The sequence below is a fragment of the Manacus candei genome, unplaced genomic scaffold, assembly GCF_025592945.1.
Source record: "Manacus candei isolate 608988 ecotype Guabito, Panama unplaced genomic scaffold, ASM2559294v1 h1tg000018l, whole genome shotgun sequence".
NCBI lineage: Eukaryota > Metazoa > Chordata > Aves > Passeriformes > Pipridae > Manacus > Manacus candei.
The window spans coordinates 20,220,256-20,240,740 of record NW_026138066.1 but is presented as its reverse complement, the minus strand read 5'-3'; the positions used below and the strand labels follow the sequence as shown (position 1 = coordinate 20,240,740).

The window sequence follows — 20,485 nt, the reverse complement described above, 5'->3', positions numbered from 1 at the left end:
CTTTCTAGAATTATGCTGGGTTTGACTCAGTTAGTTCACTTACAAATACAGTTTGACAGGTATGGTAGACTTTCTGTTCAGAGTTACAAGGTTAAGTAATTTTGTTGTCTAGGCTCATTATGATATAGAAAAGGGACTGCTCTACATTGCTTTTGCAATGCAACTAGCAAAAGGTTGTGGTTAGGTGTGACACACCTCCTTGCTGGATACAGAATAATGGTTGAAGTGACATGAAATAGAATCTTTCTGTGGGATGTGACAACTTCTATTCCAATCACGTTACTGTTATCTCTATTTTTCTACACTCAGAAAAAAAATCCCACGCTGAAAACCCAAATATTTTGAGACTCAAAATAACCAGGCTCAAACTCAGACCTGAAATCCACCACTTAAACTAAGCTTCAGTTTAGGAACAAAGCCCTCAAAATCTGGATTTTCTACAGTTTTCCTGAAAACTTTAGACAAATTGTTTTCCAGCTTCAATTGCTATGAAAACAATTTATCCCTGATTAGATTCAGTTTAGAATTGTTTCTCTAACTAAAACCTACCTTGAAAGCAAAATGTTAAAAAACATCTTGAACTAGGAATCATATATGCCATCAAAAGCTGAAAGTCATGACATCAGCTCACTAAAGAATGAGACAACAGTGATAATAGTTAAAATAGCTGTTCACTGTGCAAGAAATTGTCTCCTTGAATGCTAAAACACCTGAACAAAAAGAACAAATTCAAATGCACTTTAGTCCTAACAATAGGGCTGAGTAACAATCATGCCATAAAGTCACTATTTTCCAGAAACACATTTAGAAAAAATAAGTTTAATTATTCAAATTCATAATCTTAGACCCGCCCCTACTATAACAACTTTTTTTTCCACCTTAAAAGGCTCTTTCTGATCCTGCATTAGAGACAGTGAAACTGTTTCTTATATGCTCTTTTACAATATCCTTAATATAAATTATCACAGCACAGGTAGCTTGAGATCTGCTGCAGAACAGCTGGTGACACCAAGGGTGATAGAAACTGAATTGAATTTCTTTAATCCCAAGTTTTGATTAGTGCATCATCTATGTGGTGGGGCTTTGTTATTTTGCTTTTTAAAAGGAATTAATATACTGAGATGTATTAAAATAATTGGAGTTGTGTTAAATAGATCACTACATATGTGAATTTAAATAGTTGGAATAATTTGAAATTAAATCCTACTCAATATGATTAAAATAGGATTAAAACCAGAACTTGTTTATTATTATTTACACTCTCAACAGAGGCAGATCACTTTTTTCAGACAGAATCATTCCTTATTCATTAAGCAGTCCCTTTGGAAGGAGCTAAAGTGGGACTTGCCTGTACTAAGGGAATTGTGCAAAAATTTAAGCAGCCTGTGATTCATTGTCAGTGATGATTCCTGGCTCTTAGCCTTGTGTAACCTCACGCAGTTGTCCTCAGCCCATCAATCCAGCCTGTTCAGATCCCTCTTCAGAGCCTTCTTTCCCTCCAGCACATCAACACTACTGCCCTACTTGGTGTTGTCTGCAAATGTACTGCAAGTGCAATCAATCCACTCATCCAGATCACTGATGAAGACATTAAACAGTACTGGAGATTTCCATATTTCCACACCCAGAGCAAGTTAGCAGGACCAGCACTTTCTGATCCTGCTCTGGAAACAGTGCCTTGAAAGATGCTGCTGGAGTCAGTGGCCATCTCCTGTACTTCTTGGGAGCTGCTGACCCCTCAGCCAATCTCAAAAACCAGGCTGGTCCCCCTGAATTTGGTGTTTCAAATATCTGCATGCAGCACTTCCCTCAGTCTGTGTTAAATGGACATACTACAAATCTCCAGGAGGAGGCAGGAATGCTGCTCACAACTGCAAGATGTTGGGGAAGCCACAGTGCAAGTCATCCTTACTTTTCCAGCTTCTCCTTTGATTTTCTGAGGTTAACCCTGCATCTCCTTCCTTCTTGAGGAAGACTTACTAAGCCAGGATTTTCTAAAAACATTATTCTCGAGTCCATAGTTACTTGCTGCAACTAACTTTTTTTTTTTTTAAAGTAGACCTTTCCCCAAATTGAAGAGCAGATATTGTCACTAATTTTTCCTACCATTTTTTTCCCTAGTGTTACAGTATGACTTTCCCAGGGCCTGTGGGATGCACTCCACCTGCTAACATGCAGCTTACACAATAGGAACAAAGCTAGACCGGATGTCAGTGTGTTTGGAAAAGACCTAATCAAAGTGTTGTTAGATGAACCCAGAGAATGTAAACAGTAAAGAAACCTTAGTGCTACAATTTATGTCTGGAAGAAAAAAAAAGGTTGTTTTTCTCTTTGCTCATCTGGTGTTTTCCCAGCTCAAATCCAGGCAGACGAAGGACAGCCTTGATGGCATCAGTATCAGTTCTGATACACAAAGACACTGACTGAGCCTAATGTAGCATGGAACTACTAAATCATGATATCTGGAATTGAAAAATTGCAGGAGATATCTGCTTCATCCTAATATTCTCCCTCTTCATTCCCCACTTTAGCAAACGTAACTTCTGTGAATCACCACTCACAGCTGTGAATGAAAGTAATTCAAACCCCAATTCCTTCCACACTTTCTACATTAAACTGGCACTGGAGAAGGACGAATGACTCTGCAGAATGATTTCCATCAGCTTCACTCTAAGTGTCAAAGAATCATAGAATATCCTGAGTTGGCAGGGATTCACAAGGATCATCGAGTCCGACCCCTGGCCCTGCACAGGACCATCCCCAAGAGTCACACCATGTGCCCAAGAGAGTTGTTCAAATGCTTCTCAAACTCTGTCAGGCTTGGTGCTGTGACCAATTCCCTGAGGAACCTGTTTCAGTGCTCAATCACCTTCTGGGGGAAAAACCTTTTCCTAATATCCAACCTAAACCTCTCCTTACACAGCTTCATACATATAACTTTAAACTGGATCAGCCTGAGTGTCTGAAAGGAAGTTATGCTCTGGAGGATAGTTAAGACTGTTTTTTCCAGAACAGTATGCTGTAAAACTAATTCCATACAATCAAAAAAGAAATCACTCTGTCCCTCATAGGGTCTACATGAATTCAGGCCTCATTCTATATTTTTCCTGTCCCTTATGGGGTGCTGAACTAAGTGCAGGACCCCAGCTTTTGTCTTGCAATTCCTTAATTTCACCACCATTTTGCCCCCTAGAATCCTCAGCAAAGATATGCCCCATAAGATAGATCATCACAACTAGGGTTTGTGCTACAGAACTTCACAACAGTTTGTCCAGCAAGATCACTCCCACCAGGAGGGATGTTTCCCCTCTCACTCAAGGGCACAACACAAGAGAAGCTGGACTGCAAATGCCTTCCTCCCAACAACTGGAGGTTACAGGCTGAGACTCTTAAGGAAGTGCTGCTCAGACTGGCAGTCCTATAAGCAGGCAAACCACCTCCTTTTTTAGGCACTGTTACTCTCCAGCCTGGCTTTTCCTCCCTTTTTTTTTTTCTTCTTGTTTTGGGAAAGTTTGAAGGGGGAAAAAATATCAGTGAATAAATACCCATTGCTTTGAAAACAGTACAACATAGACAGCACAAGGAGCAGAGGGAAAAGATAATGGAATGTTTTCCAAACCTGTAGACAGATACAGCTTCAAACAAACAACAGACCCTCAGTCACAAGGACAGTCTGACTTGGATGTACAACTCAGGCAGCTATGCAGAAATGAAAACTTTGCAACAAAATGGTGAATACATTTTTGTTGCTATTTTTTTCCCAAAAAATGTCACAGCTACCTTCAGAGACCTGTATCGAAGTGTTCAACCTTAACAAATCTGTACTCTCCTTCAAACACATTCCACCACATATTCAGGTAGTTATTTCACAATACATTTAAAAATATAGAAGGCATCTATGATTGCTGATGTGATTTTTCAGAAAAGTAACATTTATATTAAGACCACTATCAAGTCATGCAGGACAAATCACAGAATTATAGAATATCCTGAGTTGGAAGGGATCCACAAGGATCATCAAAGCCCAACTCCCGGCCCTGCAAAGGGCAGCCCCCAGAATCACACCATGTGCCTGAGAGCCTTGTCCAAACTCTTCTTTCTACAAAAACTGGCTAGAATAAATAACATTAGTAAACTAGAAAATAAATTCTGAGTCAACTTCAAAACCCCAATGGCATTTCATATCACTTACATCACTATTAAGAGCAAAATTGACACTTTGTGGGGGTTCTGCAGTGAGGCAGCAGCAAACAGAATTGGCATTCAGGCCATTCCATTCACACTCTGTCTATGTGTGTGTGCATGCACAGGTGTAAAAACAGCACAGGACAAAATTCTGCAGCTTTAGGTAAATAGGAACTTCCTCTTTGGTTTTCATTTGTGGGATAACACATTGAAGTTCCCAGTTTCTGGTGAGCTTAAACTGATTAATCCAACTTTTTATTGTTTGCAATACTATTGCCAGAACTAATATCAGTATTAATTTTTATCTTTCTGACAAATTCTTTTTGTCATAATTCTTTTTTATGGGTGCCAAAAAGATAAGAATATCAAAAGAGTTTTAAATCAGGACACATGAATGAGCTAAGAAGCATAATTTATTAATATTGTGATCATTGGCCTTGCAGGTAAAGTAGGAAAAAATGCATGATGCAACTCAGGAGGCACCTAATCAGCAGCCTGGAAAAAAATCTGAGAGACATAAGTGAAAAGAAATAAAAACTAAGGAAAAGGGAATTCTATAGGTGGTAGAGCTAATTTTTGCATCTTTTGAGACCAAAATGCACCCCAAGGATTCACACTAGCACAAAAACTGACACTCTTGTCTGACTCTCAGGACTCAAAGAAGATCACAAGCTTGGAAAGGTCTTCTACACAGGAGCTAGTTTCATTCTAGAGGTGAAAATCTCAGTTTCTTCATTTAATCATCATATTAATTAACAAGTTTGAGTAAAGACTGCAGGATTTAGCTTACTGTCACTACATGTCTACAGAAAGAATCAAGATTGTGCATGTTTTAAGAAATTCTTTTCTTTACCCTCTATTCAGAATCACAAGCAAGAGACTTGAGTGACATCAGTCAATGGTCATAAATTTCACTGCTCACGTATTACACTACATTTATTTCTGTATCCTGCAAGGGACTGGAGATTGGGTAGGTGACTAATGCTAAGGTTACAAATTGCCTAGAGAAGAAAACTAAACATAACTGTGAACTTCCTCCTCATCCAAACACATCCATCACATTCTAATAATATGAGTGCAGTTATAATCAAAACTGATCTGAACATTTTTTTTTAATCCAGACACCTGCATCCAATGCGTATTCACTGACAAAAACAAGATTTTTGAGTTTGTTGGGTTGTATTACTGCATAATTAAATAACTAGAGAACTAGAACAAATCACTGTGACATTGGCTTTTATTGTGTTTTCCTTATCCTATAGAATTTTTTTTTCCAACTCGAAGTTTGCATAGTGTCTTATAACTGGAATCAAAATATTCATCAAACAAGTTGCCACAGACTCTGAACTTGCTATTTTACATGTTGGGTGCCACCCTATGCCTCACAATCTCTCTTTGAAATATCTGTTTGAAAAAAAAGTCTGCTGATAAAGCCATTTCCTTTGGGTGACACATTTTGCTAACACAAGCAGCTTGGATTGTCAGAGCACTGTGGAATTCTCCTCTGCAAAACAGCAAGCTTGATACCCAAATCCATGTGAGCCTTCAGAGATGCCATTTGCCAGACCAACTTTTCAGAGTAAAACTGATTAACGAAGTCACACATCAGGTGATGTTTAGATATAAAGCAAGTCCCAATGAAGTCCAAGGGCACAAGCAGAAGACAAACCATGAATATTTTTCCTAAGGATATATCACTCAGTACCACCCACTACCATTCTCTGTTTAACCTCTTATTGCATCTAGTAGTATTAGTCACTTATACATACACTCTTTTAACCTGTGTCCTTTTCCCCCATTTTCTACGCAGTGCTCTTACTTTTCAATCCATTAAAGGTTATTTATTGTTGCAGCCACAGAACACTCCTCCTGCACTTATATTTCCCCAACAGCAATAAGACAACCTTCTCCTTCAAGCTGCACACAGCTCTTCCCCTAAACATTGCTTTTCAGGAGATTTGATCTCCACATCCTGAGTTTGCAGCAACCTGGTTTCCCCTGCTCAATTGCTTTTAACCAGTGCTGTCACTCCTCTTTCTTCATAGAAAAGACAGCAAATGAAATCCAACCTGGTCTCGGGGCCACATCTTCAGCTGCAAGAGTCCTCCTTCAAGTCTACTACAAAGACCCCTTCCCCATGCCCTGAGCCCCTCTCACCTCCTGTCTCTTATGAATGGCATTGCTCAGCCTGCCTAGATCTCCATGGCACCACATCCATCCAATCCTTTGGTTCCCCAGTACTGGTATGGCCCCTGGCCTCTCCCTCCAGTCTCTTGGCCCCTACACTGCTCCAGAGACTCATGTCAGCTATCCTGCTATATGTTACTTGAAACACATAAATCAGCAGAAATATGTTGCTTGGAATACATAAATCAGGATTCTGGAATAGGATTCTGCTGCTACAGTCCAAAGAATCAAGAGAAAACAGAAATTGCCAGACGGGCTGAGCACTTGAATACAATTACACAGTTGAAACCATACAAAAATACAACTGTTTCACCCCAAAGGAAACTAAAAATACCAGTTTTCTAGTGAAGCACAGAACAGCATTGGCTTCCACAAGTGATACTTTGTCGTAACTGGACTGGTAATGATTATTCTGACCCCACGGTATGACGAGAACGTGAAAGTCACTTCTGATGGCAAGGCAGAAGCATCTCAGTGCCCTCATCAAATCCCCATTACCAAAACCAACCCCTTCCTCCCTTCTACCTCCACATCACCAGCACACAGCCAGTTCCTCACTGCCCAGCCATGGGGTATTGATTGCCACTCACACTCACCCTTGCTCCGGGCTGCACCTGACAGAGGGGCTGGAGCTGAGCAAATAAGAGCTGCAGCCCCACACTGCCCAGAGAGTTCTCCACTCCTCCCACACCCGAGTCCACTCTCTCCAGCAGAGCAGCAACATCCAAGTCCAGTGTTCCAACCGCTCCTCTCTCTCTCAAAGAAAACTTAGGAATAAAAGCAGCTGTGAGTCAGGAAGACAGCCAAGTTTGTTTGCCCTTGAAAGGAGGTGGTCACACAGAGTGAAAGACAAAATGAGCAGAGAACTCCTAAGGAAATATATTCACCCTAGTATCTTCTCCAGGCACAAGCCAAAAACTCCACAAGTTGGGCAGCAAGACACCACCTTCACAGTCCTCAGGTAAATTTCTTTTGTGCTTTATACAGAAATAAAGGAAACCCTAACATAAGGGCATACACATTGCCAAGGAGGAAACACCTTACTGATGGGTTGAGGTTCCCTCTCACTAACATAATGCGTAAAAGGGTCAAATGGTTTCTTTACTTAGTGCCAGAAATGTCCTCAGAATATAGTGGCACTTCTATAAGCAACAGGCTTATAACGATTAAAGGCTTAAAATGCTTAAAATAAGTAAGTTTGAGAGACAGAAACTTAAATCACACATATATGTATACATTTTCAATAACACCCATAGGTGACTCCTGCAAGTCAGCAGAAGGGCATTTCCACAGAATGAAACCTTTGGAAAATGGAAAATACTGGGACTAAACACTTGGAGAGCAGGAAAAATATTTTCTTCCTGAGGTCAGCCCCAAAGTGTGAAAAACAGAGCTAGAGAAGCCTGGTTACCCACCACTTCCCTTGAAAATTTCGGTTGATGGCATTATAGCAGACTACAAAGGGAGTGAAAGACAGGGACACCTTCACACTCTGGCCAGAAAAAAACTTCCAGGTAGGTGATAAAGCAGAGGGTAAAGCATGCTTTAATTCTCAGCATGAATGTGGTTCATTTGCCAGGGTATAAAGCTCCCCACACTCCTTTGCTTCCTTCCTTCTGCCAGTAGAGCAGTTTGCAAGATAATCTCCCAAGCCCTTCATTTTTGTTCAATGGGACTGAATCATCAAGTTAGGTTTTATTACAAAACTAAGAAACTAGTTAGTAACAGATTTGCTACAGATTAACAAACTGACTCCCTAGATGAAATATCAGCAATGAGAATCAACATAACTGATTAAAAAAGGCCAAGGTGTATCAAACAGAGGGCAAACAATAACTCAACAGATGTTCATATCTGATGGCTACAGGTTTCAGAGGAACTTGAACCAGCACAGGAAGTGGAAAGGCTGAGTTGGGGAAGAGGATGTAGGAAATAACATTGCTCCTGCTGTAAAGTGCCTTTAGCCATCGAGTAATCTAATCACTTCAGTGACACTCCTTTTTTTTTTTTTTTGTAAAATACATTTTAAAAGTAGCAAAACACTACCAAAACAGAAACAACAGCCTCAGTGAATGGAATTGAACAGTAGGAAAGGCTGAAGAGAAGTGAAAAAGCACTAGGCAATGAAATGTTAGTTGAAATCACATACAGGTCTTAATTAAAAGAAAACAATCATATGAAAAGTAGGTGAGCTAGACAAAGGAGAAATTAAGGTGGGGGGAGGGAGAAAAAGTAAAATAAGTTGTAATTATATAATTTTTCAACACACAGTCCGAAGAACAGCAAGATACCTCAGAGGCTGTTTATATCCTAAATACCCACAGGAAAGACAAGAAAAGTTAAACTGGAAGAGACTTTCAAAGGATATAGAAAGTGCTAATCAGATAGCTCACAAGCAATTAAGAGAAAAAAAAAATCCACTCACACTAAGCACTGGAAACCCAAAAAAAAAAATGGAACAAGTAGCACTCCATCCAGACAGGGTTCTGAAATATTTTTTACCATGCCCCAGTATACATATTTCTCTGCAAATAGAAATAGTAATGATGAGAACTAAAGAGCTCTATGTTAACAGGAATATAGTTCTGAATATGACATCTCTTGTATTGGCAAAAGTAACAGAAGAAACCAGCCAACAGCCTAAGAAAAGGCAAATTCTCCTCCAATAAAGTGCCCAAGGCAATTGGAAGGGAGTGAAGCTGTTCCTTACATCTAAAATCCCACATGTTGAGATATATATTTGTGCTCAAGGAGATTTACATTACAAGAATGCCAGCAGAGTTTTATCTTATGACTCAGGCCATTTAAGTGAAAATTTAGTCAATTATTCTTGATAGAAATAGCTTCATCCTTTTATTGTTGTTGTTTTAGGGACTGATTTGGTTCACTATAGAAATTTAATGAGTAACACTAACTTCCAGAAGAAATACAAAATTGAAACTGTGCAGTCATTTTCCCAGTAGAAAAAGGAAAAATGGAATTTAACAGATTCCATTTTCATAATGGAATCTGTTAAATTCATTGTCATGGGAGATCAAGTCTCTTTTTCAAATTGAGGCATTTACAAAGTGATAAAATCTTCATGGTTTCCTCCCAACACCTAGTGCTTCCGCTCAGATAAAAAAAATAGCATCTATTGCCCTCTGAGGTCTTTTGCAGAACTTCAGTTAGGTCAGCAAGTCCTTTAGGGAAAAATTCTGCCCATTTTATTCCTGTTTGTGTATCTGTAATTAACGCCATGAATTTTCATTAAAAGGCTGTGGTTCCCACTTACTTGAGAATGAGATGACTTACAATCTTAACAGTAAAATTCAAGAATATAGGTGAGTAAGCTGCTGTCATTACATCTCTGTAGCATGGAAATGCCACTTCCACAATAATGCTGTGTTCTTAGGTCACAGATGGAAGCAACAGTCATTTTCATTGCTAGTAAAAGTAAGTTGTATATGTTAATAGCTACTAATATTAAGACTTTGTAATACCATTCTCTTTTTACTTCACTCTGAACAATTGGCATTTATTAGTATTATTACTACTAGCTCTTTCAAAAAGCAAAGGTCTCTTTGAAATTACAACTAATTGCACTAGATGCCTAATTTAGGAATTCATTTTGGAGATAGTTTATTAATTGGCCACAGTTTAAATTTTCTCAAAGCTGATTATTTCAATGCTTAATGTATCTTAGGCTTTCCAGTTGCACATGAATTTCACACCTTCATAGTGCAAGCTGAACTTCTGTTATATTCTGTCTAAATGGAAAATGTTCTAGATCCTGCCATAAAACACAATAATGGACCATGGTCACTGTGACCAATAATTTTAAATGAAATTTCCCCTATCACAAAATATGGACACTGAGACTTTATGTTTAATCATTTGGCAGCAATATTTACTATCCCTGACAGTTTTTTGAAGCACTCAATGAAAAAGTGAGCAACAGCAAAGACTAATTGGCTTTGCTTTCTGCTAGAAAGACAGGCTGAACTGAAAAATTGTGAAAGTCAGAGCTGATATTCACAGGAGCCATGAATTCTTAGTGCCTCTCAGAAATGGATCATTTCCCAAAGTTTGTACATCACTTTAGAAAACCTGAATCCACTCCCTTTCAGCAGGACACAAGAACTAGATCATCTTTAAAGGCACTCCCAAAAATAAAATGCTTTAATCATCATTGAATTCAAAGCAATCATTGAGAACTCTGCTGAACAGAATGCAATTACCCAAATACCCAAATCAACCTGTTCACACACACTTTGCTGATGAGAAGTCTGTATTTCTCCACTTTTCATTCTGCATTCAGTTCTGCTCAGCTACAACCCTATTCTCAGTGATGCTCCCTGTCCTTCCTCACCTCCACGTTGCAAACATCTCCCACACTTGTTGAATTCTGCATGTGATTCCACCTTTTCCTTTTTAGTCAGGTAAGAGACAAAGTGCACAGAATAACTGCTAATTTTTATCTTCCACACCCTTTCTAGACTGCAGCCTTTCCAGGGGGGGTTGGAATAATGGCACAATCCTTCAGCATCATGTTGAAATCCTCTAGGATCCTCTCTACTCCAGGATGGAAAAGAGTGGGGCAGTTTACAAATACTGAAGGGTTTTCTTTAAACCAGTCTAGAATTCATTACAGGGTAGGAATTTCACTCCTGCTCCCAGGATGACTCCAAACTTGAACAAACTTTTGTGTCACCTGGTAGAAAAGAGAACACAACTACTCATTCCATCAAGAATCTCCTCAAGTGCTACTGAGACCAGAAATTGCACCAAATGCTTGAAATACCTGTATGTGGGGTGAGATACATGATACCTGATAGTGTAGTTTTGAATATATATCAATGACTTTTCTTCTCTTTGTTTTTAACACAAAATACCTTCCATTCAAGCAACACATGTCTAAATATGTTTGCTTTCTCCATACTCACACGTGCATGTGGACACATAGACATGTAAGTATTGAGAACACTTCTAAAGTTACTTCTATGGCTCTTAAACTGATTGAATTTGCTGGGAAAGACAAGAAAATGCTAGACAGAACAAAATTCTAGAACTGAACAGCAATAAAGTGAAAGTTAATACAACCTCCAAACAAATTTAGGAATATCAGCAGCAGCAATAGCTGGCCCTAAAACCAGTTCTCCAAAGTAACAAGTGATAGGACAAGAGGAAATGGCAGCAAGTTGCACCAGGAGAGGTTTAGATTGTATATTGGGAAAATTTTCTTCACTGAAAGGGTTATCAAGCATTGGAACAGGCTGCCCAGGGAAGTGGCTGAGTCATCATCCTGGAGGTAACTAAAAGATGTGGCACTTAAGAATATGGTTTACTGGTAGATTTTCCAGTGCTAGGTTAACAGCTGGACTCAATGTTCTTAAAGGTCTTTTCCAACCTGAATGATCCTATGCTTCTATTATTCCTGAGGAATTCTTTCAGTAGTCAGGTTTATACTCAGATTTCATCAATTTTCTCCAGTTATAAGTTAAGCAATCAACATGCAGAACATTAAGCCCTCACTTAAACATCAGCAGATCCAGCTATGTCCCTGCTATGGATTTCTCTCTACGTGATTGTTGTTAGTATGAACTTTATAGAACTTCTTTAAAAATTAGGGCTGAGGACTATTTTGGTCCACAAGAACAGATCACGAAGAAAATTAAGGACATTTTGCTTGAACATTTCCTTCCCATCACAGTCAATTCTGCTTTATATAATCATAGAATGCCTTGGATTGGAAGGGACCTCAGAGGTCATCTAGTTCCAACCCCCCTGACACAGGCAGAGTTAGCTTTTTACTAGACCAAGTTGCTCAGGGTCCCATCCAACTTGGCCTTAAACACTTCCAGCAATGGGGCACCCACAACTTCTCTGGGAAACCTGTTCCAGTGCCTCACCACACTCACATTAAAGAATTTTTTCGTATATCTAGTCTAAACCTACTCTCTGTCAGTTTGAAGACATTCTCCCTTGTCCTGTCACTCCAGGCCCTTGTAAATAGTCTCTCTCCATCTTTCCTGTAGGTTCCCTTCAGGTACTGGAAGGCCACAATTAGGTCTCCCCAAAGCCTTCTCTTCTCCAGGCTGAACAACCCCAATTCTCTCAGCCTTTCCTCACAGGAGAGGTGCTCCAGCCCTCTGACCAACTTGGTAGCCTCCTCTGGACTCATTCCTACTTTAGCAGGTGTTCCTTCTCTTTTTCTCCTGAAAAAACTGAAAAAATCTACATGATGCATCAGCACTCCTGCAAAGTGTTTTTCTGACAGTCTACTGTCACAGCTAGAAATACTCTTTTCTGCCTGAGATTTGGAGCAGGATTCATGCAGCCAAACAGGCTGCAGGACAGTAAGAAATAAATTCTCATCACTGAATTTATTATTATCATGATAATGTAATTTATTACAATGTTTGATCTTCTGTTACCTTTGAGTAGTCTTTTTTTCACTGGAGGGAATTGTAACCCTCCAGTCCATACAGGCAGCAGTAAATAATTTATATGATTTTGATAACACTTTTCAGATGTTCAGAAATAATATCAATTTATTTCATTTATGAGTAATATTGTCTGGCTATATGGCTTTTTTCCTAAGACAAACCACTTTTAAAAGTATTTCTATGAACGTATGCTGTGCTAAGTCACATTTCTAAACTGGCCTAGATTTAGCATATTAGTATAATGTGAGGTAACTTTTACAAAATGTCAATACTTCTTTCTCAGAAAAATGTGTTTATTAAACAAGGGCCTTAGGGTGCCCAACAAAGTCAACAAGTGTCTTGCTCTTGCTCTAAAGCACACAATTCTCTTATTATTCTCTACACTGAAAAGGACACTGTTTGCTGCAACAACATAGCAAATGTCCAACAGGAAATACTGGAGAAATGAAATAGCATATTTATTTGTAAAAACACTTCTAAGGAGAAAGGTTTGTTTATGGATAAGGAAAGACCAAGGGACATTTTCCCATTTCTCACTGTTTTTTTTTATGGTACCTGGCATTAACTAAATAAGGTAAACAGTCAGAATCAGGCTGCAAAAGATGTACTACTTAGCATTCTTGCACTTTTTTTTATGTCAGATATTTTAAAAAAGGAAAATTACAGATCATTTTAAACAAGTAATTTGCTCCTTGACTTTGTAAACTAAGGTGGCTTGCAGCCAGAAGAACTGTGCTGACTTACATTCCTGGCTCAGTTCTTGTTTTTGTCACCAGCAAATTCACAGGGATTCTGCATTTACTAAAGAATATTTTCCAAAACTGATAAAAACAAATGCAAAAATTATCTATAACTTGAAAGAGGTTTTCCAAATGTGGATTTTTCAAAAGAAATGTCCATATTATTCATACTTACATAAGGCCACATTTTCAGATCCCAATAAGGTGATTGTTAAGGTCATGCTTTTTCTGTCAAAGGAGGTTTTGATTTTAAACCTAGACCAATTTATTTATAATTTTGTGTATTCTGCCCAGAAGATAGGGTCATGTTGACCTTTTCAGAGAAATTATATGACAAAGGAGAAACTGATTCTGATAGCTTTCTGCTATTACTAAAAAACACACGTTCCAAAAACCTGTGATCAGGTTGAACCTCTGATGCACCAGCAGAGTTAAAACACAACATCTGTGTTAAAATGAATCATCAGAGGAGAACAATGAACAAAACATTGCAGAAGAGTTTCTCCCTCTGTAAATGATTCATGAATTTAATCTTAGGGAAGCAAGAGAGAGAGGGAAAGAGAGAGAGAGAGGGAAAGAGAGAGAGAGAGGGAAAGAGAGAGAGAGAGGGAAAGAGAGAGAGAGAGGGAAAGAGAGAGAGAGAGGGAAAGAGAGAGAGAGAGGGAAAGAGAGAGAGAGAGGGAAAGAGAGAGAGAGAGGGAAAGAGAAGAGAGAGAGAGAGGGAAAGAGAGAGAGAGAGGGAAAGAGAGAGAGAGAGGGAAAGAGAGAGAGAAAGAGAACAGTTATGCAGCTGGAAAGTAAGAGGCCAGAGAAACACCTGACATTTTGCTTCATATCAAACTGGTCAGAGGCTTAAGATAGGCAATATTCATCAGAACTATAATTACTGTTCCTTTGCCATTTTAATGAATCTTAAAGTTTAGAGTAGAACTTACAAACTACTAGAAAGAAGAAGTCTGACTTGCTTAGTGAAATACACAGTACTCTCAGACAACTCTAGGGTACAAAACTGTAAAACTGCCTCATTTCTGTAGAGGAAACATATTTACAAGAGCACGTAGTGACATTACAAGGGGGAATGGCTTCACACTGAAAGAGAGTAGGTTTAGATTGGATATTAGGAAGAAATTCTTCCCTGTGAGGGTGGTGAGGCAGGTTGCCCAGAGAAGATGTGGATGCACCATCCCTGGAAGTGCTTAAGGCCACATTGGATAGGGCTCTAGGTAATCTGGCCTAGTAAAAGGTGACCCTGCCCATGGCAGGGGGGTTGGAACTAGATCTTTAAGGTCCCTTCCAACCCAAGCTATTCTAATTCTATGATTCTAAATATTTTTATAAAGTTGTTAAGTGTAATTTTCCTTTCAGCCTGTCTTGTGCAGTTGGAATTACAATTTGTCAGGCTTGTTAAAATATTTTTTAAAATAAGAGCCTTTAAACATTGTAGGGTTTTGTTGTCTGTTTGTTTCCTTTTGTGTGTGAGAGCATACAATTTGTCTAATGGGATGTCTATACTAAAGACAAAGATGCCACAAGTAATTTATAACCCACCTAAACCCATGTAAGTAAGCTACCACATATTTCCTATAACTGCTAGTTAAACCACTAGATTTGCTAAGCCCTGAAGAAGTAATGGTTATACCAGAATTTACCTCTAGCTGCAAAGTTCTCTCGATCAGTATGTCACCAGTAATTATACATCTTATTCAATTTATTTCCTCAAGGGATCAGTTCTGGGGTTATTCTATTCTCCTGCAAGAACAAGATTTGAGCTGCACACGACACTTGCAGAAGTCTCATATCTTGTGTTAAAATACCTCTCCATTGTTTAGTATTTACATTGTTACTGCTATAGGAAATCAAGGTCAGGGAGAAAGATCAACTTTCACGTAGGAGGAACAAATAATTGAAGTTTGGGATTTTAAAATATACTTCTGTGCATGTATCCTCTATTGGGAGTATATCAGCACTTTTCTCTTCCTAGCAACATTCATTCAGTTTGGTCTGAATTCCACATCAGCCAGTGCTGCTTTTTCAGGTGCGAGCTTTGTATTTATCCAGAGATACATGTTGGCAAACAGAGATGTTTGATGGAAAAACATGCAGAGCTATCAGACCATGCAAAACTTGAAAATATTCCAGTAAAAACTTTGTTTTGTGGAGTGCAAGAGGTGACCCCATAAAGTAAAGAAAAATGTGGCCTTCAACGATCCTGTAAGAAAACTACAGTCACTACAGAATATTTGTACAGTCTCTGCAAATAATCAGAACCATTTGGTACCAATTTCATGAAGTCCTCAGTTGCAGTAAGTTGAGATAGGTTTACCACTTCTGTACAGGCCAAAATAAAGTAATGTACAGGTCACATACAAAAGTAACAGAATACTGTGTTTGTTCCATTCCTTTCTCTGAATGACAAAGGATGACCAAACTCCACTGCCAGAACTATTAATCATAGCACGACTTCTTGCCATCGCTTGCTTACCTGTGAAACACGTAAAGCATTTTGAGATCCCGAGATGAAAGTGGCCTCTGCACACCATAAAAATAACTGACGCAGAACACTCTAAAAAAAAATGCCCAGAAGAAGAAATAGGTTAGCCAAATGCATTTAAGGTGAATCTATTTTATAGTCATGATGCTATTAAATCCCCTGGTTTAGACTGCAACCTCTTACTCTTACTAGAGTCAGAGTTCTGTAAGTATTATAAGTATTATAAAACAGAATTATCTGTATATATCCCACTTTGCCATACATTACAGATACCATCACAGAGCATGGTGTTCTATTTTACAGTAAGAAGCCACGTAATGTAACCAAAATAAAATTTTAGAATTTTAAGACTCTACACAGAAATCATGCACGGAGTGAAATTCTTAATGACAAAGCACCTGTGACAGCAAAGCAGGAAATAAATCTAATGTATAATAAGCACTACAGTTGTTCATCATAAGCCCCTGAGGAAATTACAGAAATATAAAGCAATTCACAAACGAAGTCTCTGACTTGGTTCTGATAGTTTCATTTATCAACAAAGCCCATGACAAGACTACATTAAGGGAATACTAAGCTAAATGTGACCAAATGTTATTTGTTTTACCTATCAAAAGTTATTACTATCAGAACAACTGCCAACATCATAGGCTTGAAAAGAGAGAAACAAAAGCTCATTGTTTTAAACTATTCTTTTAGAAGTACAGTTAAGACTCAGTATGGATAGAGGCTTTTTACCTTTCCTAGTGCTACCATGACAAGCCAGGAAACAGCACAAGACCTCAAAGTAAAATAAAGGTTAAATCTTAAAAAATAAAGGTTAAATCTTTATCATAGATGAATACTACCTTGGGGAGGATTATATGTACATCACTAAATCATCAGTGGACATTTTTTATACATACATATATATATTTATACATCTGTGGATACACTGAGCTGCCTGGCCACATCAACATAGGGCCATTCCTAGAACTGACCAGAATGGATAGCCAAAACTGATCAGCAGACATAAGGTGTTTGAAACACCTGCTCTAGTATTATCCACAATATTAACTTACATGTTATTTGTGATTTCCTCCAGACTGCAGAGAATAAAAATGTTGGCCCACAAGCAGAGGGACAAGGAGCATCTCTGACTGTATCTAAGCCATCAGTTGCCTCCTGGGTTGATGCTAATAAACTCTGCAGGGAAAGGCAGAAAAACCGTTTGGAGGGTGAGTTATAACATCTTTTGGCAGCAGTCCCTGCAGCAAACTACCCCCAGCATTGCACCTGGAATTGATCTCAGCTGGAACTTGTTGCCTAACTCCAGGAGGTAGCCCAGAAGCAAACTAACTTCTACATAATGAGGATGACCAGAACACCTGGAGGTGGATAAGAGGTGCAAAGAACTGAAAATGAACAAAACCGTGCAGATAAAAACATTTCTGTCAGGCACTAACAGGTTTTAATTCCCTGATGGTCCCTCATCTGGGACCCACTATGCTCTCTGCCTGGGAGCACTACTGAAGCTCTGGCCAGGATTTGGTGTGCATGTAGCTATCCCTGGGTGGGTCTTGGGCCTCCCCTGTAGTTGTGTCTCCTGGTGCAACTCCCTGGATTAATCTGATTTATCACATATCACACTTGGGGCTGCTTATAAGCCCCTTTCTGGGACCTATTCCTTATGTACTGCCCCATGGGAAGGGCACAGCCTGCAGGTGGGTCACCCCAACTCCAGGCTTGTCCCTCCTCCTCACAAGGTCCTGTTCAATGCTTGACTCCTGCTCTGCCAACAAAGCATATGTATCAGCTTTGAAAGTCTAGATTTTTTTCTTAATAGTTCAGAGAAGGTATTGTCCTGGGAACAGCATTTCTAAGTTTTCAGGACACCAGGAAATAAGCAGACAAAGTGATACTTGCCATCAGGATGATGCCAGAGAGCAGGGGAGGGAGGGACAAGCACATGTATAAAAATAAAGCTATGGGAGGAAATAAATTTTCTATCCTGAAAGCTTATCACTTCCCAAAGCTGAATTGCAAGCCAGACAATTTGCTGAGGTGGCTCTGTGCTTGACCTAGCCAGAGCCAGGTTGATGGATGTCTGTCCAGGGGCAGTGTAGGTGAAAAGGGAAGGGGGGGGGCTGGCAAGGAAGCAGTGATCCTGCTCCCCTGATACTGCAAATTTCCTCAGCAGAACTAATCCAGGCTGCCCTAGGCAGGAACAATTAATGGGAAGTGACACAACTGTGATCTGAAAATGAGGTAACAGAATAGAACTGTCAGAGCGCTTCCCAGGGCAATGATAAATGATGTCATCTCTATTTCAGGATGTTTCAGGTGAAAAGCAAGTTTTAACCACACAAATTACCAAGGGAGAATGAAAAGGTATTATACCCAATAATAATAATAATAAAAAATATTAGGTTACTGTTATATTGCATATGTTTAGGCTTGCATTCATGCTATAAATCACCTCATTGTGCATACTCATTTCTGTGCTCTTTTCCTTGGATAGATCCTGGCTGAGCCCACAGGCCTTGCTCTGTATCTAACTGTATATCCATCCCAACTATTATTTTGCTCTCCACATGGTTGATTCACAGTGGGTGGGTTACAGAGTGGCTATGAGCTATGAGACTCTGGTAGTCCTTAAATGTTATTCACGGGATTCCCCACTTCTAGGATTATAAGAAACTATATTCGCTTCCTTTAGCAGTCAGTGCAATTGTGCTTTTTGTATGTCTTTTCTAATGTTTCTAAATTCTGAGTTTGCTTAGGTATTTGCTGTTGTCCAGACAACCTTAAAGAAATGGGGATCTGTCAAGATTTCATTTTAAAAGCTAACACTAACACAAGCCACACAAAGGGTGTTACATTAATATTTTATTTGGCAAATACATCAGTCCCAGAACAAACCATACTATTCATGAAGCAAAATATTCTCCATGCAGATTAGCAGTTCCTTCACACCAGGAGATAAAAAAATCAGTACATTTTCTGCTTGCAAGAAAAAAGTGCTGTAAAACAGTACAATGACTTGCGTGGTGTTTCTCCAAACCAGCTACTCACATAAAAGTGCCTTACAAAAAATCATTAGAAGGACTTCATATAGGACTTAGGGGTATACAGGGTAATACTGATGTCTCTTATTTCTGAACCTCAGGGTATTATGGCTAATTGAAGCATTTTCTGATTGTGAATTAACTAAAGAGACCATCAGAATCACAGGTCATCTCAGACACGTGAAAACATGAAAAGCAAGACTTAGGTTCCTGTTCTCTTTTCCCATGCCCCTCACTGAAGTGTCAGCACTTTCCAGTCTCTGTAATTTCCACTGTTTTCTGTGTCCCATGGGCACTTATGAGTGTAGCACAGCTGAGCAACCCACCTCCAACTCACCAGCCAGCTCTACTTATGCTCTGAGCTAAACAGAGTCAATGAAATAGTGCTGCAGCTGGAGGTCCTCCCATAATACAGAATTTAGTGCCTCTGCCATGTGAGTTAATGGGCACCTCTGCATTTGTCACTTGGCTGACATCTGTCCCCAGCCTGCAGCTTGACTGAAGAATCCCACCCCCCAGGTTTTCCTTTAGCCCTGCACACACCGTGCAGAGCAGAGCAAGCTGTAATCACACACACACACACACCATGGGAAGTGCTTGCCCCTGGGCACAGGTGCAGAATTCCCCACCACACTGCCACCAGTGAGACTGGGCCTGCTCCTGAAAGGGCATATTAGCCTGTATAGGACTGCTCATGAATGAAGTGCTCTTTAGAGGCTCACATCTTTTCTGCTTTCCTCTAACAAAGGCAAACATAAAGATTAATGTTCCAGCAAGAGCCGTAGCCAAAATAAACCTCTCACAGATGCGGGGTGAAAATGTTTACTCGTACTCACAGAAATGAAAGCAGAACCCAGTCAACATGTTTTCACTGGCAAATTCCTGAATGTTTTTGCTAACTGCTGGACTTTCAACTAATAAAAATATTATGACAGCATAAACCATTAATTTAGCTGGTATTATGCATTAATTTATTTTCAATTAATTTAATTAACTTGTACATTAATTTCTTTTCAAGTCCAATGTGTCAGAATTAAAATGCGTGGCACACAGATGTTTCTTGAGAGAAAATCCTAGTAGCAATCATTTCAGAAATAAAGAAAACGTATTGATATCTAGACATTTTGTTGAAGGATACATCAAAAGCAGGCAAACTCTGCTTTTGAATGCAGTGAAGTGACGATAGAATGCATAAGGACATTATAAAGGCATTTCCAAGCAGCCTAGTGCCGCTGTCCTGAAGGCCCCTGTCCATGTAGGAGTTAGCCTTGCACAGAGCATCTGTCCTGGCTCGGCAGAAGCAGGTGTGTGCCCCCTCCAGGCCGTGCCATGCTGCACACATCCTTTGGCCACAAGACGACTTTATCCAGCTAATTGTAACGAGGAGTTTGTTGTCAGCTCCTCCTC

At 39.4% G+C, this 20,485-nt stretch overlaps 1 protein-coding gene across 2 annotated transcripts in view; it reads right to left on the bottom strand.

Moving 5' to 3' along the window:
* The window catches only part of LOC127469744 (solute carrier organic anion transporter family member 1A2-like), a 54,556-nt gene extending 38,495 nt beyond the window's left edge, over nucleotides 1-16,061 (bottom strand). The window contains exon 1 of one of the 2 annotated variants that reach the window (XM_051784456.1): nucleotides 16,023-16,061. In XM_051784456.1, coding sequence (XP_051640416.1) covers nucleotides 16,023-16,042 — 20 coding nt within the window. In that variant the 5' untranslated portion in view covers nucleotides 16,043-16,061. Of the gene's footprint in view, nucleotides 1-6,968; nucleotides 7,114-16,022 lie in introns of those variants that run through there. The other variant, XM_051784455.1, reaches the window with a different exon arrangement.
* Nucleotides 16,062-20,485: the final 4,424 nt, after the last annotated feature.